At 44.0% G+C, this 24,426-nt stretch overlaps 2 protein-coding genes across 5 annotated transcripts in view; one reads left to right on the top strand and one right to left on the bottom strand.

Annotated features, from left to right (window-relative positions):
• Positions 1–1,647: 1,647 nt before the first annotated feature.
• Positions 1,648–3,759, bottom strand: DOLK (dolichol kinase). Its single transcript, XM_039229620.1, has one exon. The coding sequence runs from the start codon at positions 3,416–3,418 to the stop codon at positions 1,802–1,804; it is 1,617 nt and encodes a 538-aa protein (XP_039085551.1). The 5' UTR covers positions 3,419–3,759; the 3' UTR covers positions 1,648–1,801.
• Positions 3,760–3,810: 51 nt separating this feature from the next.
• NUP188 (nucleoporin 188) overlaps positions 3,811–24,426 on the top strand; it is a 51,899-nt gene continuing 31,283 nt past the window's right edge. For all 4 annotated transcript variants that reach the window (XM_039229609.1, XM_039229608.1, XM_039229607.1 and 1 more), the window contains exons 1-8: positions 3,811–3,865; positions 10,639–10,693; positions 12,655–12,728; positions 15,339–15,423; positions 17,736–17,816; positions 18,325–18,369; positions 19,085–19,177; positions 19,326–19,445. In XM_039229609.1, the coding sequence (XP_039085540.1) occupies positions 3,834–3,865; positions 10,639–10,693; positions 12,655–12,728; positions 15,339–15,423; positions 17,736–17,816; positions 18,325–18,369; positions 19,085–19,177; positions 19,326–19,445 (585 nt within the window). In that variant the 5' untranslated portion in view covers positions 3,811–3,833. The remainder of the gene's footprint in view (positions 3,866–10,638; positions 10,694–12,654; positions 12,729–15,338; positions 15,424–17,735; positions 17,817–18,324; positions 18,370–19,084; positions 19,178–19,325; positions 19,446–24,426) is intronic.

The following is a 24,426-nucleotide window of genomic DNA, read 5'->3' as shown; positions in this document are numbered from 1 at the left end:
TACCTGCCTGGCCTCGGCAGCTGTATGAATTTGTGACCTTACTTTTTAGCCCTTGCTCTGAATTCATGGACAGAGCCCTTCCCCAAGGCCACCCAAGGAATCAGGGAGGCAAAGCTCTTCCCTGGCATTTTGCTGCCTCTTTAGCAAGCGGATGGGAGCACGAGAGAAGGGAAGGGTTTAAGTCTCCTTTGAGCCCCAAAGGAGTGTCTTAATCCTTTCCCCTGAGGGACAGGGCTTGGCGGGGTTCCCCAGCCTGCGGTGCGAGCTTGCGACAGCTGTGTTCCTGGATTTTGGCCTTGGTGGGTCAGAGTTCTCATGTCTTCCTGCTAGGCTCCTCCCCGTTGGGCTGAGTGAGAAGGGTGTGGGGAGAGCCTTGTCTGACCTTGGGCAACTCACTATGCCACCTTCCTATTGATGGGAAACATTCACCCACGCGGCAAATGTCCACTGGGTTCCCGCTGCGATGCCAGGCCCGCCCCAGGGGATATGGTGGGGAGCCAGGCGGCCCGGGGACTCTGCCCTCACAGACGGGCACCTACGCGGCGTGGGCCCCACGGGAGAGCCATCCTGAACTCTCAGCAAACCCCGCCAGCCAGTCTCCCGTTTCTTACCAAGAGAAGAAACACGGGTTTGGACAGGACTGGAGTGTGGGAGAGTCTCAAGAGGGACCCTCTGATAAGGACCACGTGCCATCCAGCCTGTCCTTCGTCAGCACCACTCAGCCTGGCAGCAGAGGCTGTGAGGCAGGGGTGGAGCAGGCTGACACGGGAAGTTGGCCCAGGGCTGATACGCTTCCTCCAGTCCTTCCGGGCCTGCAACGAGAGGGTCTCACCTCCCTTCAGCGCTTCCGAGCCCGCAGCGGAGAAAGCACATGTGCTTGGTTACCCTCTCTTGGCTTCTCCTCCAAACGTAGGTGGGGAATACTGTCACTCTTGTCTCCAACTACAGCCCATAACACTTCTTGGCTTGCCTGGCTTTTTGGTGGGATAAGGACTGGCCTTGGGGAACGGCAACACCTTTGCTTCCTATTTGTTCATTATGCATGGGCTGTGCGCTGGACCCTTCCCACACCTTGCCTCACTGGATCCTCACAACAGCCTGTGAGATGCAGGCTCTTACTGTTCCCATCTTGCAGACGGGAGCACTGAGGCCCAAGTGGTTAAGCAACTCACACAGTTAAGTAGCGAAGCCAAGGACTCTGACCAGATTAGTTTGACTCCAGAACCTTAAGTGGTAACCTTTACTCTCTACTGCGTCTAGTGTCTACTCGGGTCCCCTCCGAGGATCACAAGGTGAAGTTGTGTGTGTGTGTGTGTGTAGGGGGAGGGGGTCCTACAGCACACACAAGTTCTTTGGGTTGTTGTGCTATCCTTTAAGATTTGTTTTCTGGGGCGCCTGGGTGGCTCAGTCGGTTAAGCGTCTGACTTCAGCTCAGGTCATGATCTCATGGTTTGTGGGTTTGAGCCCCGCATTGGGCTCTGTTGTCAGCTCAGAGCCTGAGCCTCCTTTAGATTCTGTGTCTCCCTCTCTCTGCCCCTCCCCTGCTGTCTCTCTCTCAAAAACAAACATAAAAAAAAGTCAGTTTCTTTAAAAAGAAAAAAAAAAAAAAAGACTTGTTTTCTTTTTAAATATCAGAAGAACTAAAACTAGAAGAGCTTTGATTTTTATTTTGAATCCAAATCAACTGAAAAACCCAATCTGCTTCTCACCCCTTGGCTCTTCATGCCCGAGTGGCTGGGTGCTGCAGGGACCGTTCATTGTCCCCCATGTCCCTGCTTCCTCTGTCACTGCTGCACAGCAGCTAGGCCATCAGCAATATCAGTAAGTAGAGAGGCAAGAGGAGATTGTCGATCTGCGTCGTGTACGCTTCTAGGAGAGCCACGACGCTGATAGAGCCCAAAATCCAAGCATAGCTATAGTTTAGGTCCACTCCACTGTCAAAGATTAAGATCAGAGCTACAGAAATGATCTGGGCAAATATAGAGGTCATGGTCCCCTCAAAAGTCTTTTTGGTTCCCGGCCAGTGGATTTCCCCCATGGTGCTGCCGCAGATGGAGGCCACGGTGTCGCCCACACCCACAGCCAACACCCCTGCGTAGGGAACCAGGGCCCTCGCTCCCCCCAAGCTACCCTTCTGTGTGCAGGGTCTGGGGACCAGCCAAATGGGAAGAGACATGCCCAGGAGCAGGTAGATATGTGTCAGGATGAGTGGTCCACTGTCTCGTTCATCCAGGAAAAGGGAGAGCAGGCTCCTCAGCGTGTGGCCCAGGGGCTTGATGCGGAAATAGCGCACGTACTCCAGGAAGATGAAGACCGCCAGACATACAGTGGCAGCTACATAGAGCAGTGTCCGGTCAAAGATGATACCTGGGATGTAGGTGGCCACCACAATGAAGTGGAAATACTTCCGGGCAATGGTGGGGGCCTGGTGCTTTTTGGACTCAGAGGACGGCCGCTTGGCATTCTGGTAAAGCACCACCAGGCAGGCTAAGGTGGCCAGCAGAGACCAGTAGACTAGAAGGTAGATGCGGGTCTCTGTTTGGAAGAGGAATTGAAGAAGCCAGAGCAGAGGGTTCTTGTGGATGAGCCGGTGCAGCCAGGGCAGGACCACACCAAGGCCCAGCACACAGGTCATGAGGTGGAAGAAGATGGAGGAAGCCCAGGTACCTGAGTCCATGAAGACAAAGAGAGTGCTGAAGAAGATGCCCATAAGCACCATCCCCACCACCACCACCAGCAGGAAGAAATCCACTGGGTCACCCTGGCTTTCCACCACAGTCAGAGAGCGCTTGATGAGCTGGTTGAGCACGAAGCTGATGCCACCCAGTACCAGCAGGGCCTCCCCGGGGGTAAAGCAGCGGGGCAGCAGGTACAGAAGGATCATGTTGAGGTACACGAAGATGAGCAGTACCTCGAGGACCTCTATCACCTCGCCCACACTCAGTGAGTGCTTCATGATGTAAATGATAATACCTCCGGCCAAGCCCGAGAGGACACAAGTGTTGGTGGGCACTGGGCGGGTGATGCCCAGCGCCAATACTGAAGAGAAGAGGGCCACCGCCATGCCAGTGGCTGCCACCACAATTCCAAAGCGCTCAAAGTATGGGTTCCCCACGGACTGGCATCGCTCCTTCATGACCAGTCCGAGTAAAGGCATGACCATCGACGCGGGCAGCAGGCCGCTGTTTGCGGACGTGCGGAACTGGAAGACGGCGCTTCCCTGCTGGAGCAGCCGATCCCACTTGTACTGGACGTAGAAGGCCTGCACTGTGAGGGCCACGGCGCACCAGGAGTATCGGTCCCACACTGCTGCGTGGATGCTTAGCACCACTGCGAACACTACTGCTGCCTCTGCCAGCACCGACCCGCTCAGCGGAGCGCCGGTCCCCGAGGCCGGGGGAGCGTACTCTCGGGTCATGTCTCTAGACCTGGGGCCCCGGGGAAACCGGGGTAACTAGCGACGTCTTGGCTGCTGGGTCCCTCAAGCCCCGCCAGGCCGACAGCGACGAGCTTCACACAGCCAGCACCTTCCCTCTCCGTTCTCCAGCTGCGAGGAGGGACGCTCCACTGCAGGCAGGCCCCTCGTTGAGGCTTGAGAACTGGCGCCCAGGCACCCTCCAATGCCTCCCACCTAGGGCGTAGACGTTGCCACTTGGCCGCTTTCTCTACAACCTCGAATGCCCTCGCCGCGGGATCCTCACCTCTCTAGGCTTCGCCATCTTGGCCCCGCCCGCCGTCACGTGACGAAAAAGCACCGCCCACAGCCCGGCCTGAGGCGAACGGTCACGTGGGTGTGGCGTCTGGGGGCGGGGCTGGGGCGCGCGCGCGCGAAGATGGCGGCGGCCGCCGGCGGGCCGTGTGTGAGGTGCGGAGCGGGCCGAGTCGGCGGGGGTGGCTGTGAGGCGCGGGGTCCAAGTCGAGCGGAAGCCGGGCGGGACTTGCGGGCGAGCTGTGGCCGCGGTAGCGGGGCGAAGCCCGGCCAGGGGGACGGGCGCCGAGACGGGAGGCGGTTACGTCCAAACGGTCCCCGCGCGCGCGGGGATCTGAGGCGACTTCTCCAAGACGGGGCTGGTGCCTCACCCCCTTCCCTCGGCGCCGGCGTCCCTCCCTCGTCCCTCCCCACGGGTGCGTTCCTCGGCTCCCCGCCCCTCCCCCCGCGCTTCCTCGTCTTGGCGTGACGCTCCCTCGAGGCGCGACGGGGCGCTTCGCGGTCGCCCGGGGGAGTCCCCACCCCCGTTCCCGCCGCGGCCTCGGGTGCCCTGCCTGGGCGACGTTCCCGGGCTCCTCCATGCGCTCGTTCGGCGGTCTGTTTCGTGTGTCGCCGAGCCACCTCCCTGCAGTTCCTGCCCTCTTTCTCCCCGCGCAGCCTTTCATTCATCCATCTATCCATTTTCTCGGGCGTGGACTGCACCCGGCGACGGGCCCGAATCCATGCCGGGGTCCCAGGCACAGTCCTGGACTTGGGGGACGACAAGATGAAATGTTCGAAAAGAGAGAGACTGCTCTTAGTTTAGGGAGCGCTGAGTAGCGCCCGACCCTAGGCGTCATCTGCGTGCATTCGCCCGAGTCCCCGAGGCACCGTCTCGCTCACGGATGTGACTCCCAGGCCCCCCCCCCCCCCACCCCGAGGGCTGCGTGGGAACGTGGGCTTTCAGACCGCAGTCTGTCCCACTCGGAAGCTCCAACCGTGTCGCCACACCTCCGTCCCCCGCGTTCCCGCCCGAAGTGACTCCCAGCTGCCCCTGCCTTCCCCCGTCCTGACATTCAACATCCGTGTCTCTTGCGGTGCCAGCACGGCCCGGCGTCCCCACTTTTCTGCCGTCCGCGCTCCTGTGGCCTCAGCACCGCGAAGAGCGTGTGCTAGACGCTCAGTACATGTTCACAGACATGGCCCATCTTAGATTTTCCCCTTCTCCTCCTCCTCCTCTTCCTCCTCCAAACATGTATGTTATTGTTATCATTATCATACATTTTTTTAAATATTTTTACTTATTTCTAGGAGAGAGAGAGACAGCATGAGCAGGGGAGGGTCAGAGAGAGAGGGAGACACAGACTCTGAAACAGGTTCCAGGCTCTGAGCTGGCAGTCAGCACAGAGCCCGACGCGGGGCTGGAACCCACGAACCGCGAGATCATGACCCAAATGAGAGTGGGACGCTTAACCGACTAAGCCACCCAGGCGCCCTTATCATACATTTATTATCATACATATGCTTGTCATTATACATATGTACAATAATTATTATTAAGTTATTCCTCGAGAGAGAGAGAGAGAGAGAGAGAGAGGGTGCAAGTGAGTGAGGGGCAGAGAGAAAGAATCCCTTGAGGGGCAGAGGGAGATGGAGAGAGAAGTGGGGCTCACGCTCCCTGAGCTCATCACCTGAGCCCAAGGCAGATGCTTGACCCACTGAGCAACCCCCCTCCCCCCTTTCCGGGAACCCCTTTGGAGCTTTTCCTGGACTTCTGAGTTTGCTTTTTCCTCCTTAGAGGTTTTGGCCGGCAGCGTCCTGGTCACCTGCCTGCCTTTTCTTTTGTTTATTTCACAGTCACTGTGGAGGTTGGGTAGAGTTTAGCTCCCGCCAGGTAAGGCACCCTCTTCGGTGAACGGGAACAAGGGAAGGAAAGGGTTTGCTTTGCCTGGAAGATGCTTCGGTCATCCTGGGGGACCTAGCAGACTCAGATCTGAAGATGGAAGGAATGACGCTCCGGTTCCCAGGCAGCGCTTTGCTCAGGGCGGCTGTCAGAGTAATTTTTCCTTTTTTTTCTGGAAAGCGCGTTACAACAGTTGGGATTACCCTGAGCGGCAACCTTCTGTTTGAAATGTCTGGAGGGCCGGACTAAGAGAAAACTTAAAGTCTGTGCCTGGTGCCTGCTGATTTGTAAGTGACCTCAGTTTGCTTTACCCTTCAGACCTGTTTCTCCAAATGTGAGTCCTTCTCAGAGTCGTACTGAGGTGGCTCTGAAGCCTGTAGACTTGTGTATGTTGATAGAGCTGGCGCTGGCCAGAAATAGAACAATACGCTTAAATCACCAAATGTTTGGGGAAGGTCATGGGGTTTGGCAGACCGTTTGAATATTGAACACTCTTGTGTTCCTTGGTTAGTGTGTCTGTAAAAGTCTGAGTGGCGAACATGTGCTAAAAAAACACAGCAGCTGCCATTCGAAAAGCTTATCGTGAAGCTCACATCTCAGTTCACGGGAGAGGTATGCACCTCGTCCATGGAGTCTGGGCATCCAGGGATGGTGGCCACTTTTATTTATTATGTCGCTGTGGAATATCGCTGTGTTTCTCAAGAGAACTATTTCAGAGTAGGTTGGCTGTGGCTCAGTTTTCTACCAAAAGGAATCAATCGTAGAGGCTCTTCCTAATCTCCTAGTAGCTTTCACCCAAAGGTCTCCAATCAATCACATGGATCTCTCTAGGGAAGAGAATTTCCAGTTTCCATGGACTCCAGTGCTTTTAGGAATGGAGCTCTATGTTGTCTGCTAGAACATCAGGCTGAAAGTCAATAAACTTTTTTATTTTTACTTTTATTTGTTTATTTTTATTTTCGAGACAGAGAGAGTGCAGGCGGGGGAGGAGGCAGAGGGAGAAGAGAGAGAATCTTACACAGGCCCTACACTTAGTGTGGAGCCTGACATGGGGCTCGATCCCAGGATCCTGGGATCATGACTTGAGCTGAAATCAAGTCTGATGCTCAACTGACTGAGCCACCCAGGCATCCCTCAATAAATTTTTAAAACTTTAACTTTGAGGCAGAGTACTTAGTTTCTGTGCTTTGGTTTCTCCTCCAAATACTTAGCTCAGACTTATTTATTGTGCAAATAAATGAGAGACACTAGAGTATGTATTTTGTTTCTTTTTAAAATTATTATTCTCGTTAACATACAGTGTAGTCTTGGCTTCAGGAATACTTTGTTTCTTTTTAATGTTTATTTATTTTTGAGACATAGAGCATGAGCAGTAGAGAGGCAGAGAGAGAGAGAGAGAGACAGAATCCAAAGCAGGCTCCAGGCTCTGAGTTGTCAGTACAGAGCCTGATGTGGGGCTTGAACTCACCAACCATGAGGTCATGACCTGAGCCGAAGTCCGATGCTCAACCGACTGAGCCACCCAGGCACCCCTCTTTTTGACATAACAAAAGGCATATGACATGGTTTTGCCAATTAAAAACAGTTCTTTTTTGCCAATAAAAATTTTAATTTCTAAAGGGACACCTTTTTTTTTTTTTTTTTTTTTTTTTTTTTTTTTTTTTTAGTATAAAAGTTACTGCTTTAGGACAGTGCTCTCTAATCTTGTTTAGTTAGCAGATCTTCCTCTCCCCCTCTCTCCACCAAAAAAAAAGGCTAATACTGTATATCAAACATAAAAGGCAGAGAGGGTCTGTACCAAGTCTTGTACCTGCTCCTCTGAAATAAATTGATAGCCTAGAGCAATGGTGATGTAGGAATTCATTTGTGTGGTCATTTTAAAATGCAGATTTCCAGGGGTGCCTGGGTGGCTTAGTCGGTTAAACGTCCGACCTTCGCTTAGGTCATGATCTCGCGGTTCGTTGGTTCGAGCCCCGCATCGGGCTCTGTGCTGACTGCCAGCTCAGAGCTTGGAGCCAATTTCAGAGTCTGTATCTCCCTCTCTCTCTGACTCTCCCCTGCTCACGCTGTCTCTCTCTCTCTCCTAGAAATAAATAAATAAATAAATAAAATAAAATAAAATGCAGATTTCCAGTGCCTTTTCTTTGAGAAACAGTAGCTCCAAGTTGTGACCAGGATTCTGTGGTATTGCTATGTTGTTTCCAGGTGATTTTGTTGTATGTGACCTGAGTATCAAGTATGTGTTGAGAAATACTCTTACAGGACATTTTATTTAAAAAAAAAAAAAGGTTGAGGCTCCTGGGTGGCTCAGCTCAGTTGTTTAAGCTTTTGACTCTTGATTTCTGCTCAGGTCATGATCTCATAGTCATGAGGTCATGAGGGCTCTTAGCTGGGAAGGGAGCTGGCTTAAGATTCATTCTCTCTCTCTTTCTCTCAGAAAGAAAAAAAAAAGCATGGGGTACCTGACTGGCTCAGTTGGTAGAACATGTGACTCTTGATCTCCAGGTTGTGAGTTTGAGCCCCATGTTAGGTGTAGAGATTATTTAAAAATAAAATCTTTTTTTTTCTTTTTTTTTTAATGTTTGGTTATTTTTGAGAGAGACAGAGCATGAGTGGGGGAGGGCCAGACAGAGAGGGAGACACAGAAATCAGAAGCAGGCCTCAGGCTCTGAGCTGGCTGTCAGCACAGAGCCCGACGTGGAGCTCGAACCCATGAACCGTGAGATCATGACCTGAGCCGAAGTCGGACACTTAACCGACTGAGCCACCCAGGTGCCCTAAAATCTTTTTTTTTTTAAAGCAAAAACTACAGATTTTGGTGTAACCAAAACCCACAGGTTGAATTAAACAAAACCAGGAATTTTGGGCTCTGTCAGCAGGTCCTTGAGTGTGGGCAGTGGTCTTCGTAGTTTCTTCTGGGCTACCTAGCTAGCTAGAGACCTAAGTTCTGAAAGCAAATGTGGATAAATGAAGGCCCAGTGATGCCCAGGCTTTTTGAAATTGAAAGATGAATGATCAAGAGTGATTTGATTTATTAGCTCAGACATACAAATGCCTTCAATTAATGATAAGTTTCTTTCCATTAATTTTGATGTACTGTTAGCCCCATTGTTAGCTATGTGTTTTATAGTAGGTATCCAGTCCATTCTGTGCAAATCAGAAGCTATCCTTTGTAAAGTTCAAGTATATACCGTTTTTTATTTTTTGAGAAGGGGGGAGGGGCAGAGGCAAAGGGGGAGAGAATCCTTTTTTTTTTTAACATGTATTTATTATTGAGAAACAGACAGAGCATGAACGGGGGGGGGGGGGGGGGGAGGAGGGAGATACAGAATCTGAAGCAGGATCTAGGCTCTGAGCTGTCAGCACAGAGCCGGTCGCAGGGCTCAAACCCACAAACTGCGAGATCACGACCTGAGCTGAAGTCGGACGCTTAATTGACTGAGCCACCCAGGCACCCCTCTTTTTTTTTTTTTTTTTTTTAAGTTTATTGTGAGAGAGAGAGAGAGAAGCATGTGTGTGCGGGGGAGGGGCAGAGAGAGAAGGAGAGTCCCAAGCACTTTGAGTGCAGAGCCCAACAAACACATGAAACTCGAGATCACAACCTGCGCTGAAAGCAAGAGCCTGTCGCTTAACTGACTGGGTCACCCAGGTGCCCATACTCAACCCTTTCATTTAAAAATATTTTTTTTAAGTTTATGTATTTATTTAGAAAGAGAATGCGAGCAGGGGAGGGGCAGAGAGAGAGGATCCCAAGCAGGCTCTGCACTGCCAGCACAGAGCCAGATGTGGGACCAGAACCCACGAACTGTGAGATCATGACCTGATCCAAGTCAAGAGCCAGACATTTAACCAACTGAGACATCCAGGCATCCCTACTCAGACCTTTTAATATATGTTGTCAGTAAAGAGTCCTGTTTGTTTTGTTAACTAGATCTAATCTCCTAATTTTTCAATAGTGAATGCTCTCTTGTCATCAGATAAATGATTACTGATTCCACAGTGCAGTTGTCGGGGTTGGGGTCTGTTGCCTTAGGAGAACTGAAGTTGTTTTCTTACAAGCATTAACTCTTAGAAAGGAAACTTATGATTTTAAGTGTGTTCAGACCTCTTTTGATGGGAAAATCCTGAAAGACAATTTTTTTATAAAGATTTTTATCTTTAAGTAATTTACACCCAACATAGGACTGGAACTCACAACCCTGAGAATAGGAGTTGCACGCTCTACCAACTGAGCCAGCCATACATCCCCTGAGAGACAGGTTCTTAAAAAATATCCTTTATTTATTTATTCATTTAAGAGAGAGAGAATGAGCAGGGAGAGGGAGAGAGCCCTGTCTTAGATTCTCCTTATTGGTCACTACATTTTAATGAGAAGAGATGAGGTAGAAATAAAATGCTATGTTGGAGTGGTGCCTTGGCATAGAAAATGTAAGATAATTCACTGATTTTTATATTTCATTAATTCTAAAATACACATTTTTGCATACTTGAATACTTCTGAAATTGCAGTGCATTTTATTATTGATGACTCATAGAACATACGTAATTATGTATCCTTCAGTTGATGGCTTCTTAAATCCATTAATATTTGGTGGCCATCCTCATTTTTAACAGTACCTGCTTGGTTTAGGTTATATGTTTCTTAGTTTCTAGTTTGGACATCAAGCTTCTAAGAAAAATAGAACAGGATCAATGTCTAGAATTTTATCAAATTGTTTTATACATTGAGTTTCCTGGTTTCAGAGAATGGGTGAGATACTGTGAGACAGCCTAGTCAAATGTATATTATCTTAAAGTGCAGGGGGACCTGGGTGGCTCAGTCACTTGAGCCTTTGACTTCGGCTCAGGTCATAATCTCACAGTTTGTGACTTTAAGCCTTGTGTCAGGCTTACTGCTGTCAGCTCAGAGCCAGTTTTATATCCTCTGTCCTCCCCTGCTCATGCTCGTGTGTGCGTGGACACGCGAGTGCTCTCTCTCACTCAAAAGTAAATAATACATTAAAAAAATAAAAGTACAAAATTACCTCTGCTTTCTGTCATTTTTCAGGAGCAGCAGGGAACTGTGGACAATTCTGCTTGGAAGGTCTGCTCTGAGAGAGCTGGTAAGTGAGTAGTGGTATTCTTGAGTGGACTCTGTAGTTTTCGTATAGCTTATGTTACGAAAAGCCCCTGAAATTGCCATCTCTTTGAAGGAGGAAATAAACACATTTTTAAAAATTCCTATATCTTTATAAACATTATGCATTCCCTGCTTCTCTGTGCTGAAGTGTGGTGTGTTTTATGCCCTACCTGCTGAAGTTTTCTAAATCTCCACCTTTCTTTGTCTTTTAGTGATTCCTTATCTGCAAAGATACCAGTGCTGTTTGACTACCTGCTCAGGGTTGGGGTACATTTACCTTTCTGCTACCTCAGGGCTAAGAAGATTCTTGGGCTTTTTCTCTGTCTCGTACTTTCCTTGCCATTTCTTCCTTTTCCATGTAGCTAGCTCCTTAAGTCACAGAGGCTGTGGTTTCTAAGGTATTTCCAAGTATATAATCAGTAAAGCACAGTTCTTCATGTTTGATCCTTGAGTGACCTTACCTTGTGAGGGGAAAGCATTCAGATGACATTTAATTATTACTATTGTTACTATGGTAATTAACGTAATGAATGTTACACCTTCTTTAGAGCCTTAACTTTTTTTTTTTTTTTAAGTAGGTTCCATGCCCATTGTGGGGCTCGAAATCATGACCTTGAGATCAAGAGTCCTGGGGCACTTGGGTGGTTCAGTTGGTTGAGTGTCCAACTCTTGGCTTTGACTCTGGTCATGATCATGATCCCACAGTTTTTTGCGTTCAGACCCTGCATTGGGCTCTGTGCTGATAGCATGGAGCCTCCTTGGGGTTCTCTCTCTCTCTCTCTCTCTCTCTCTCTCTCTCTCTCTCAAATAAAAAAAGAAAAAGGGCCACATCCTCTACTGTCTGAGACAGCCAAGAACCTCTAGAGCCTTAACATTTAAAAAACATTTTTAAAAAATTTTTTCAATTTTTGTTTTTTTAAAATTTATTTCTGAAAGAGAGAGAGAGAGACAGCGTGAGCAGGGAAGGGTCAGAGAGAGAGGGAGACACAATCCGAAGCAGGCTCCAGGCTCTGAGCTAGCTGTCAGCCCAGAACCCGATGTGGGGCTTGAGCCCATGAAGCATGAGATCATGACCTGAGCTACAGTTGGACACTCAACCGACTGAGCCATGCAGGCGCCCCTAAAAAAAATGTTTATTTATTTTGAGAAAGAAACAGGGGAGGGGAAGCGGGGGATGTGGAACAAGAATCCCAAGCAGGCTCCAGGCTCTCAGCTAGAGCACAGAGCCTGACGTGGGGCTCGAACTCAAGAACCATGAGGTCATGACTTGAGCCAGTCAGATACTTAACTGACTGAGCCACCCAGGTACCCTTAGAGCCTTAACATTTTTGATATGCTTTCATCTGATAATTGTACTTCTAGGAACATATCTTACGAGAAAGAAATCCCGAAAAAGTTTTGTGCACAAAGCTCTTTACCGTAGTGTTATTTACGTTAATAAGTAATCACAGCTTAAAAAAAAAAAAATTAATCACAGTTTAAGTGCATCTAACATTAGAGGCACGGTAAATAAATTATTAGCTAGTTACTTGATAAAATATCATGCAGTCACTAGAAAGTACAGTATGTTTGTTTATTTTTGCGAGAGAGAGACAGAGCACGAGCAAGTGAGGGGCAGAGAGAGGGAGACACAGAATCTGAAACAGGCTCCAAGCTCTGAGCTGTCTGCACAGAGCCTGATGCGGGGCTCCAGCCCATGAACCGTGAGATCATGACGTGAGCCAAAGTCCTATGCTTAACCGACTGACCCACCCAGGTGTCCCAGAAAGGAAGTTTATCAAGATTTTCATAATAAGGTTAAATCACTGTTAGAAGGTTAAGCAGGGAAAAGGAGAATTCTCTATTCAGAATTCTCTATTCAGAATGATTTCAGCTGTGGGGAGAAACATACTAAAAAACCCAGGAATATGTAAATCCTTGTATAATTTCTTTGTTCTTTTCCAGAATCAGATTGAGGCAGAACTGAATAAACATTGGCAGCGGCTCTTAGAGGGGCTGTCCTACTATAAACCTCCCAGGTATGGCCATTCCGTGCGTCTGGTTAGAGGAATTCCACTGAGGACGGCTGGGGTAGTGCAGCTGTCTTCGCGTACGATTTGGTGATGCTGCTGGGTTAGGGAGATTGCAGAGAATATAATTTGGTTACCAGTGAAAAGAGTCAGGCACATTTTTACCATCTGTTGAAAGGGAAATTCCTTTTAGAAATGCAACATTGTTGAATGTAGCTATGTAACTCTAGTGCCTGGGGAGGGGGAGTCATTAACTCATCAGGGAATACTCTGAATATTTATCTCGGTCCACCATGTTTATGTGAAGTCTTGTCAGCACCAAGTGCTCGGATAGTGCAGGAGACAGTTGACAGTAGCAGCTGACCACTTACAGTGTTTCCTGTGTACCAGTGATTATTCTTAGCACTTATCAGAAGTTATTTAATCCTTATAACAGCCCGTTAAGTAGATACTATTTTTATTCTTTGCTTGAATATATAGATTTTTTTTTTTCTGGGCAATGAAAAGCAACAGTAATAAAATATAAATTAGTTTTAAAAAAGAAGAGAGTACACCTTGTAGGACTAGTCTCTCTTACCTTAATTCCTAGCCCAGATTGCATTCTGTTATGCATCGTAGTTCCCAAGCCACCCTCGTTTCCTTTCTCCTTCTGAATATCTGATTTTTTTTTTTTTTGCTACACTTTCCATCTTCCTTTTCTTAGGTTAGTGAAGAAGTTTCTTTTTTTAGTTGTTCATTACCCCTCCCCCTGTACTTACTTTGAAGTAACTCCCAGACATCGTGTTGTTTTATCTGAAATTATTGTGTGTCTAAAATATATAGACTTAAAAAAAAGAAGCTAATCACTATATTATCACCTATGGGTGCTTTTATTATTATTGTTTCCATTTTACAGATGGGGAAACTGAGGCACAAAGAGGTTAAGTAACTTGCCAAGGTCACACAGCTAGTAAGTGTAGAACCAGGATTTGAACCTGGCAGTCTTACTCCAGTGTCTGTGTTCTTAATCATCATTTTGTGTTGCCTCTTTCAGAACTTACTGTTTAACCTTATAGTGGCCTTTGTGTTGTGGATTTCCTGTGAAGTGTGAGAGTCTATATAAAAAAAAATCAAATCCAACAACAACATGCTTGTAGTTTGCAGAATGGACATTTGTGGCATTACTTTCTTTTTTTAAAGACAAAAGTTTCTTTTGTCAGTAGCTCATAATTTGAGGTCTGACAGACTTTTTTTTTTTTAACTTCAGATTTTATTTGAATTTAACCTTTTTTTTTCCCTTTAATGTCCTTTTTCTGTTCCCGGATCCAGCTTAGGATCCCATGTTGCATTTAGTTGTCATCATGTCTCCTTAGCTCTTAGATGTGACAGCGTCTTTCCTTAATTTTCATCATCTTGAATAGTTTTGAGGAGGACCAGTCAAGTATTTTGTAGAATGTCCTCAATTTGGATTTGTCTCATGTTTTTCTCATTATTAGATTGGGGTCATGGGTTTTGGGGAAGAATGCACAGAAATGAAGTACCGTTCTTATCATAACAGAGGATGTGGTAATCCACATGAAATCACTGGTGATGCTGATCTTGCTCACTTGGGCAAGGTCGTATTTGCCAAGTTCTCTTCTGTAAAGTCATTTTTTTTCTTTTTCCCTTTCCCTACTCTGTTTTAGAAGTGGGTCACTAAGCATAGCCCACTCGCTAGCTGGGGATATAGTGGAATTAAACTACTTCCTGAAGGGAGTAGCATCTAGATATATTATTTGGACTTCTTCTCTAAGGAAGAATTTTCCCTTCTCTGTATTGATTTATTTATTTATACGTACATGTATATTTATTTTATACTTTGTTTATACTTTGTTTTAGCTTTGGTCACTGGAAGTTCTTTCAGGTTGGCTTCTATGTAGTCTTGACATTTCTCCATCCTTTTTTCCCCCTGAGTTAGTTTCTTATTTTCTGGCATAACAAGATACTCCAGGCTCGTCTTGTATTTTCCCCGCCCCAGCTCTAGAGTTAGCTATTTATCTAAGGAGTCTTGGTAACTTTTATTAGATAATGGTATGAGAAAAAAAGGAAAAGAAAGAAAAGATAATGGTATGAGAAACCAAGATCTGGGTGCTGGTTGTGCTTGCTGCTACTGGGGTGCTATAGCTTCTAGGCCTTCTCAACAGGTAGAGGTAGGCAAGATGTATGTGTATACTACAGACCTGGTTTTAAGTTTCATCTGAACTTTATATTAGCTGTGGGATTTTTGGTAAGTTATTTATTCTTTCTGAGTATTAGTAATTCCACTTGTAAAATGGGGATAGTAATATTTACCTTTCAGGATAGTTCTAAGGATCAAGAATAATGTAACTTAATATATCCACATATATTATGATAACTGTAATTTGTAACAGACATATACTGTATCATTTAGGCATAAGTAGTTCTGTGTTATAATATTTGTAGAGATGAAGTTGTTGTGTGTGTGTGTGTGTGTGTGTGTGTGTGTGTGTGTGTGTGTGTGTTTTGTAGGCGCCTAAAGGGCAGGAAAAGGTCTGTTGTAAAAATATCTTTAAGTATTTTTGTTTAAAGTCCTCAGAGGGTCATTGAGAATGAGGAAATGATTCATTGTTCTTTTCGTAGTCCAAATTCAGCTGAAAAAGTGAAAGCTAATAAAGATGTGGCTTCACCACTGAAGGAACTGGGTTTAAGAATCAGCAAGTTTTTGGTGAGTAAAAATTAGCACTGGCTTAGTTTACTACCTGCACTGCAGACGGGCATTGTTTTGTTGTTAGTGTTGTTAGTGAAAATTAAGTGTACTTCTGTTTTGGAGATTAAATTGAGCATACTGTGTTTCAAAAATATTCAAGTTGCAACTCTTCATGCTAAAAAGTTACTAATTAAGTTGACAGACCTATCTACTATGTGTGTATGTGTGTGTGTATGTATATATATGTGTGTGTGTGTACACACACATACATATACTAGTTTTCTTCAGCATGCCTGTGGGGATTCTTAAATTGACTAGATTGTATTTGAATATGTAGCTGTTTCTTTTGTTTTCTTTTTTTTAATGTTTATTTTTGAGAGAGAGAGCAAGCGGGGGAGGGGCAGAGAGAGAGAGGGAGACAGAATCTGAACAGGCTCCACACCGTCAGCACAACATGGGGCTTGAATCCAGGAACTGTGAGATGGTAACCTGAGCCAAAGTCGGAAGCTCATTCAACTCAGCCACCCAGGTGCCCCTAGTTTTGATTTTGGAAACCCAGATCATGCCTGCTGCTGTATTAACTGCTTGGTAAATAAGCACAGTTGTTTCTGACATTGCAGATTTGATCATCATGTAAATTACATGTCTGTCACTGGCTTCTTTTTCTTCTGTGTGGGGTAAAATTATCATCTTGTTTGAAATCTTTCAAAAGGATCTTTTTTTTTTTAGGTATTTTGTCCATAGCACCACTTACAGTGTTTTCCAAAGGTGTGTGTCTTTTACCACTGACTGACAACTTAGCTGCTTAAATATAGCGTTATGTTTGAAACATGATTTTTATTTTTTATTTCTTATTTATTTTTTTTATGTTTTATTTATTTCTGAGAGAGAGAGAGGGAGACAGTGTGAGCAGGGGGGGTCAGAGAGAGAGGGAGATACAGAATCCGAAACAGGCTCCAGGCTCTGAGCTAGCTGTCAGCACAGAGCCCGACACAAGGCTCGAACCCATGAACCGTGAGATCATGACCTGAGCTGAAGTTGGATGCTTAACCGACTGAGCCACCCAGGCACCCTTGAAACATGATTTTTAAAAACCTAGTCTAAAATAGATCAAAACATTAGGTGTACATTAAAAAAAAATTTTTTTTTAATGTTTATTTATTTTTGAGAGGCAGAGACAGAGCACAAGCAGGGGAGGGGCAGAAAAGGAAGGGAGACAGAGTCTGAAGCAGGCTCCAGGCTCTGAACTGTCAGCACAGAGCCGGACATGGAGCTCATACTCATGAACTGCGAGATTATGACCTGAGCCAGAGTCGATGCTTAACTGACTGAGCCACCCAGGTGCCCCTAGGTGGACATTTTTTACAACCAGTATCTGTAAGCTGAGGAGCAGTACTGATATATCTAGTGTGGACTTGTAGGGGTAAGGGAATGCCTTATTCTACCAGTTAAATCCGTATGCTATTTATTTCCACCATTCACACAGCCCTCTACCTGTTTCATCTATCTATTTGTATATTTTCTTGATAGATTTCAAACTAGTAGTGGGCAGTAACTGTCTCTTGCCTGGTGTGCTCATTATTCTAAATGAGATGTTATAATACTTATAAGACACGAAGCTCTCAAACACATTCCTCCTTGAGACTGAAGGCTCAAGGGAGGAAGTAGAGTGAAGGGAGGAAATGAGGTTTCTGTGATTTCTTCAGTCTCTTTCCTTTCCACTTTTCTTCCTCTGTCCATCACAGACACATCTTTGTGCTTGCTGAGTGACCTGGACACATTCAAGCAATATTCTGTCACAGAAACCCATCCGTTTGGTAACACACCCCCACATTCAGCTTTTTACCAACTTTCACCAAGCACTTGGACCATTTCATTTTTGTCAGCTCACCACTGATAACAGAATATTATTCTGTTCTTGTGACTAAATAAATAACTCACCGAAGTTCTGTTGACCTGAATTAGTGTACATTGATTTTAAATCAAAGGAGGAGGCGATACCTGGTTGTTGGTCTTCTGAGAGGGAAACATATGGCCTTTGGAAGCAGGGATGTCTGCCTGTACTTCAGCTTCCACAACTTGCTCCAAACGGTTTCCTGTGAACCTAGGCCTCTCTTCTCTCTTCTCAACCCAACAGCGTGTGCATCAATACCTGAGTTTATTCTGTGTTAAAAAAAAAAAAAGAAAAAAGAAAACAGAAAAAAAAAGATTTTTATTTCTTCAAGTTCTGTGTTCATTCTCGAGGATAAATCTTTAGAATGTTCTGCATTCTGTGTGTGTTTTCTGAGCTGAGGAGGCTGTTCCCCTTTCTTACGGCCTCTGTATTTCAGGGTCTTGACGAAGAACAGAGTGTGCAGTTGCTCCAGTGTTACCTTCAAGAGGATTATAGAGGTACTCGGGACTCGCTAAAGGTTTGTAGTTCTGTCCGGCTGCTTTCTCCTGCCTTTGTCCTTTTCCTTGTTGATGTCAGGTGTTGAAGGGTTTGGTAGTGCTTCTTTGCGACAGGTGGGGGATCAGATACAGTCATTTTAAAGGATTTCTAAATCCTTACATTTAGAAAGGAAAGACATTCTAAAGGTTTACAAAGCGTGTACTTAATAAGGTCTGTTGTCAGAATTTGGAGGGGCTGGAGACGTCAAAGACCGACATGTTAATCATAGAGTGTCAGGACATCAGAGCTGAAAATGACCTGGTACAGTATCTCGCTTATCTAACCCGACATTCTACATATGAAGAAATGGAGTCCAGGGGAGGGGGCAGGGATTTGAGTACAGATTTGGATTCACATAGGTAAAAAATATTTCCAAAAATGACTGGGCAGTTATAATCTTGAAGGGTGCGGTGAAGATGTTTACCTTTTCCTTTGTTAACCGAGCTTTGCTTATACGATGGCTTCTTGACTGTACTGTTCTCCTTCAGACAGTACTGCAAGACGAGAGGCAGAGCCAGGCCTTGATCCTGAAGGTCAGTAGTAGTCACTGTTTTCATTCTTTGATGTGAAATTGGATGATGGCTCCTTGACCTTGTTCTCCTGGGCATTGCTGGCTTTTGACTTCTGTGTTGGGTAAGCGTTGAGGCCTCAGTGAAGTAGCTTTTATCCACTGGACCCAGCAGAGACCTTTCCCAAGGGAGATTCTTTGGTTACGGGGGATGAAAACTGTTTTCATGCGTAGTTTTCCTCTAGATCTAAATGCAAGAAGATTAATTTATATTTCTTTATTCCTTTATCTCTCCCTACCCCCCCAAAGCAACCTTCTCGTTGAGGATGTCATATAAAGTGGAATTTGACTGTGACTTCTGAAGTGGTTTCCTGTTTTTGCTGTTTATTGAGAATTAAGTACATTGCAGTTAGGACATATACAAGTGATATTTTTATATGTTTTCATTTATTTGGCCTGTCAGTTTCAGCACTGTGTATTATTTGAAAGCTCTGAGAAGTCATGCTAGAAAACAGTTTTAAATAATTCCTTGTATCTTGTAGGACTTTACTTTTATCCTGTTTCATGAAGTTCTTTCCCTTTCTTTTGGCCTAACACAATCTTTCCATTTCTGTGATTGCTTGTAGAACTCAGACTTTTCCATTCATATCTTTAAGTGATCTCTTTATCAATAAATTTAAAATCGAGTGTCTTCTGTGTAAAGGTCAGTAACTGATTTTGCATCTTCGGGTTCTTCCCAGATTGCAGATTATTACTATGAAGAAAGAACCTGTATTCTTCGTTGTGTCCTACACCTTCTCACTTATTTTCAAGATGAAAGACACCCCTATAGGGTGAGCCCATTTAGTCCTCTTGGTTTTCTTTACCCTATAAAATTCAATACTTTTTTAATAATTTTATATTACTCATATTCACATTCATTTGAATATTAACCTTTTACTCTAGGCGTAAGTTACTCTGAGGGTTTTGTTTTTTTTTAAGGTTGAATATGCAGACTGTGTTGATAAGTTGGAGAAGGAACTAGTTACAAAATACAGACAGCAGTTCGAAGAGCTTTATAAAACTGAAGCACCAACCTGGGAAACACATGGAAACCTCATGGTATGTAGTTACTGGGCCTTCCTGTAACACTTAGAGAATTGTATACCCTTGCGTACAGAGCTCCAAGTTAAATTATTTATTCATTTATTAACTTAAAACATTTATAGATTATCTTTCTTCAGAAAAGTTTAAAAAAAAAGGAAAAGTTTAAATATATCATGGATCAAAATATGGGTGACTTTAAGTAATGGTACTTACTTCTGGGCATTTTCACTGGACTTCGTCTGTTCAGTTCATTTACTTTCTATTCTTACTTAAAATCTTCACTTAGTTATGGAACTCTAAATTCAAGATTTCATCTGCGGTGCCTGGGTGGCTCAGTCGGTTAAGCATCCGACTTCAGCTCAGGTCATCATGATCACACGGTTTGTGGGATCGAGCCCCGCATTGGGCTCTGTACTGACGGCTAGCTCAGAGCCTGGAGCCTGCTTCGGATTCTGTGTCTCCCTCTCTCTGACCCTCCCCTGCTCACGCTGTCTCTCTCTCTCTCTCAGAAATAAATAAAACATTTTTAAAAATTAAAAAAAAAAAGATTTCATCCTCTTTATTATCATTATCTATTAAGTATGTAACAGTATTCTATTTTATCCTAACTCATAAAGCAGTCTCCATTCATAGATTAGAACATGATCTTTTTTGTTTTGAAAATAATACGTGGTTATTAAAACAATTTAACCAAAATATGGATAGTAATATTGAAAATATTTAATATTAGTAAGGGCCCATTTACAATAGCCACAGAAGCATAAATTTCTCAGGAATAAGCATGCAACCATCCAAAATCTAAATGAAGAGAACTTTAAAATTCTATGAAGGGCATAAAAAAGTCATAACTGAATGGAGAAACACACTGCATTCTTGAATATAAAGACAGCAATATAGGGGTGCCTGCCTGGGTGGCTCAGTCAGTTAAGCATCCGACTTCAGCTCAGGTCATGATCTCGTGGTTTGTGTGTTTCCCCCCCTCTGCCACTCCCATGCGCATGCTCTGTTTCTCTCTGCCTCTCAATAATAAATGTTAAAAGAAAAAGACAGCAACATAAAAGTGTCAGTTCTTATGTTAACCTATAGTTTTATTTATTTATTTTTACTTTTTAGAAATGTTTATTTTTGAGAGCGCGCACGAGCAGGGAAGGGACAGAGAGAGAGAGGGAGGGAGACACAGAATCCGAAGCAGTCTCTAGGCTCTGAGCTGTCAGCACATAGTCTGACGTAGGGCTTGAACTCATGAGCTGTGAGATCATGAACTGAGCCAAGTTGGACGCTTAACTGACTGAGCCACCCAGGCATCCTAACCTATAAATTTAGTGTAATCCCTAAAAACAAACAAATAAGTGTTTGTTTTGCCTTTTATTTTCGAACTGAATGAGCTGATTCTAAAATTCATATGAAAAAAAATAATAGGGGCGCCTGGGTGGCTTAGTCGGTTAAGCGTCCGATTTTCGCTTAGGTCATGATCTTGCGGTTCGTGGGTTCGAGCCCTGCGTCGGGCTCTGTGCTGACTGCCAGCTCAGAGCCTGGAGCCTGTTTCAGTCTGTGACTCCCTCTCTCTCTGACCCTCCCCTGCTCACGCTGTCTCTCTCTCTCCTAGAAATAAAACATTAAAAAAATTTAAAAAAAAAAATAATAAAATTCATATGAAAAATAGTTAATAGTAACCAGGAAATTTTTGAAAAAGGAAAATTACTTTTATTAAGTAATTACCACTACAATAATTTAAAGCATGCCATTGGCACATGAATAAGTAGACTTACAAGTAGAGCATAATAGAAGGTCTAGCAATAGACCCAAATGCTGAGTTAGCATAGGATAAAGGTGCCATTTCAATCAGTGGGAAATGTGTTTTTCAATAAATGGCATTGAACTATGGGATATCCATGGGGAGAAAAAAATAAGCTCTATCTTCTATCTTCTGCCAAAAGAAAACCACGTAGATGTTTTAAATTGAAAAAAAAAAATTATAGGGGTACCTGGCTGGCTCTATTGGTAGAGCCTGTGAATCTTGATCTTGGGGTTATGAGTTTGAGCCCCACATTGAGCATAAAGTTTACTTTAAAAAAAATTAAAAGTATTAGAAGATATGGGAGGTGGGTTTTGTTCTTTTGTTGTTTTGTTTTGTTCTTTTGTTGTTTTGTTTTGGAGTGGAGAAGACTTTTTAAAGTAAAACTCAGAAGCCATAAAAGAAAAATAATTATAAACCCAGCAACATCAAATCAAAAACTTTTGTAAGGCAAAAAAAACAAAACAAAAATAGCACAGTAAACAAACTCAAGACAAACTCGTATTGGGTTCCTTTTTTTTTTTAACTTGTTTTTAATGTTTTATTTATTTCTGAGAGAGGGGGGCAGCGTGAGCAGGGGAGGGTCAGAGGGAGAGGGAGACACAGAATCAGAAGCAGGCTCAAGGCTCTGAGCTAGCTGTCAGCTCAGAGCCTGACACGGGGCTTGAACCCGCGAACCGCAAGATCATGACCTGAGCCAAAGTCGGACGCTTAACCAACTGAGCCACCCAGGTGCCCCTCATACTGGGTTCTTAAAATAGAAAGAACTCTGCTAAATCACTAAGACCCAATAGAAAAACAGGCCAAAGCAGTGAACAAATTCACATGGCAACACTCTTGTCCATGGGATGGGGTAATGGGTGCTCATGTTTTGCTGTATAAACAGTATTTTTAATGGAAAATATTATGACAATATTTAAAAATTGAAAAGCACATGATTCTTGACTTAGCAGTTGCAGTGTAAGAGTTTACCCTATACATTCACACTTATGTGAAACAACTTGTGAAATGACACATGGGCAGCATTCCTCACCTCCCAGCTTTATTCAGGTATCATTTCCACCCAATAAAATTCACTGATTTTAAGGGTACAGTTTTGACAGTCGTATGTAGTTGTATGCACATCGGTATATAGAACATTTCCGTCTCCTCTAGAAAGTTTATAGTCAATCTGTGACCTCTAGCCCCAGACAACCACTAATCTGCTTTCCGTCACTAGAGTTTGTTTTTTTTAACTATGATTTTTAAATTCTGGTAAATAATACATAATTTAAAATTTGTTGTATTAAACACTTATAGGTATCACTGTTAATATAATTTCTCCTTTCTAGAGTTTCATGTAAATAGAAATGTGTAATGTATACATAGTCTTTTCTGTTTGGTTTCTCTCACTAGCCTACATGAAGTTTTATCCATGTTATATTCATGTATTAATACTTCATTCCTATTTATGCTTGAACATTGTTTCACTATATGTATGTATACCACATTTTGTTTATCCATTCATCATTTGGCACACATTTGAGTTCTGTTTTTTGGCAGTTATGAGTAATGTGCAGTGAATGTTAGCATACAGGTCTTTTTATGGATAAGACATAGGTTTCATTTCTCTTGGATAAATAACCTGGGAGTTGGGTTGTTGGGTCATATTTTAAGTATATTTTTGTTAGGTACTGACAAACTGTTTTCCATAGTGGCTGTACCATTTTCCTTTTGTTTTTTAAGTTTTTAAATTTATTTTGAGAGAGCGCGCATGTGCGAGCAGGGGAGGGGCAGAGAGAAAGGGAGAGAGAGAACCCCAAGCAGGTTCTATGCAGTCAGCACAGAGCCCTATGTGGGACTCGATCTCACAAACTGTGAGATCATGACCTGATCGGAAGAGACTTAACTGGCTGAGCTACCTAGGCGCCGCTACCATTTTCCATTCTTAACAGCATTTTTGAGAATTCTTTCTGTTCCGTATCCATACCAACACTTGGTATGGTCATTGATTTTAATTCTAAACATCTAATAGACATGTAGTGACACCTCATTGTGATTTTAATTTGTTTCCCTCATGACTAGTGATGTTGAGCATCTTTTTACAGGCTTACTTGCCTATATTTTTGTTGAAGTGTTTATCCAGCCTTTGCTTCAGTGGTTTTATTGGGTTGTTTATCTTACTGAATTTTAAGAGTTCTTGATGTAGGGGTGCCTGAGTGGCTCAGTCAGTTGGGCGTCTGACTTCGGCTTAGGTCGTGATCTCATGATTCATAGGTTCGAGCCCCACGTTGGGTTCTGTGCTAACAGCTCAGAGCCTGGAGCCTGCTTCAGATTCTGTGTCTCCCTCTCTCTTTGTCCCTCCCCTGCTTATGCTCTCTCTCTCTCAAAATAAATAAGTAAACATTTACAAAAAGTTCTTGATGTATTCTGAACCCAAGCCATTTGACAGATACATGTTTTACAGATATTTTCTCTCACTTAATGGCTTGTTTTCTTTCTTTTTTTTTTTTTTTCCCACCTAAACTGTCTAAGACCAAACTTGAATTTTGATAAAATCTGTTTTAACAGATTTTTTGGGCCTTGTTTCAAGAAATCTCTGCTTAGGGGCCCCTGGGTGGCTCAGTCAGTTGAATATCTGACTACCTCTTGGTTTTGGCTCATGTCATGATCTCACAGTTTGTGGGATCGAGCCCCAAGTTGCGCTGAGTGCTGACAGCATGGAGCCTGCTTGGGATTCCCCCCCCTTTTCTTTCCCTCTCTCCCCCCTCCCACTCCTCCCAGCTTGCGCACATGCACTCTCTCTCTCTTTAAAAAAAATTTTTTTTTTAATGTTTTATTTATTTCTGAGAGAGAGAGAAAGGCAGCGTGAGCAGGGGAGGGTCAGAGAGAGAGGGAGACACAGAATCGGAATCAGGCTCCAGGCTCTGAGCTGTCAGCACAGAGCTCAATGTGGGGCTCGAACCCATGAACCGTGAGATCATGACCTGAGCGAAGTTGGACACTTAACCAACTGAGCCACCCAGGTGCTCCATCTCTCTTAAAGAAACTTAAAAAAAAAAAAAAAAAAAAAAAAAATTTGCGTAATCTAAAATCACATTTTTTTTTTTTCTAAAAATTTAAAAATTTTAATTTTCACATTTGAATCTTTAATGCAAACTGAAATTGAAATATGGGGTATGGTGCAGGGTGTGGAGTCCTGTTTCTTTCTTTTTTTTTTTT

This window comes from Hyaena hyaena, unplaced genomic scaffold (assembly GCF_003009895.1).
Source record: "Hyaena hyaena isolate Hyena2069 unplaced genomic scaffold, ASM300989v1 scaffold_38, whole genome shotgun sequence".
NCBI lineage: Eukaryota > Metazoa > Chordata > Mammalia > Carnivora > Hyaenidae > Hyaena > Hyaena hyaena.
The sequence above is the reverse complement of the archived record's forward strand: the minus strand, read 5'-3'. Positions and strand labels throughout refer to the sequence as shown.

What these genes read in the sequence shown, in the direction of transcription:
- DOLK (XM_039229620.1), bottom strand. Translation starts at nt 3,418, where the DNA reads ATGACCCGAGAGTACGCTCCCCCGGCCTCGGGGACCGGCGCTCCGCTG.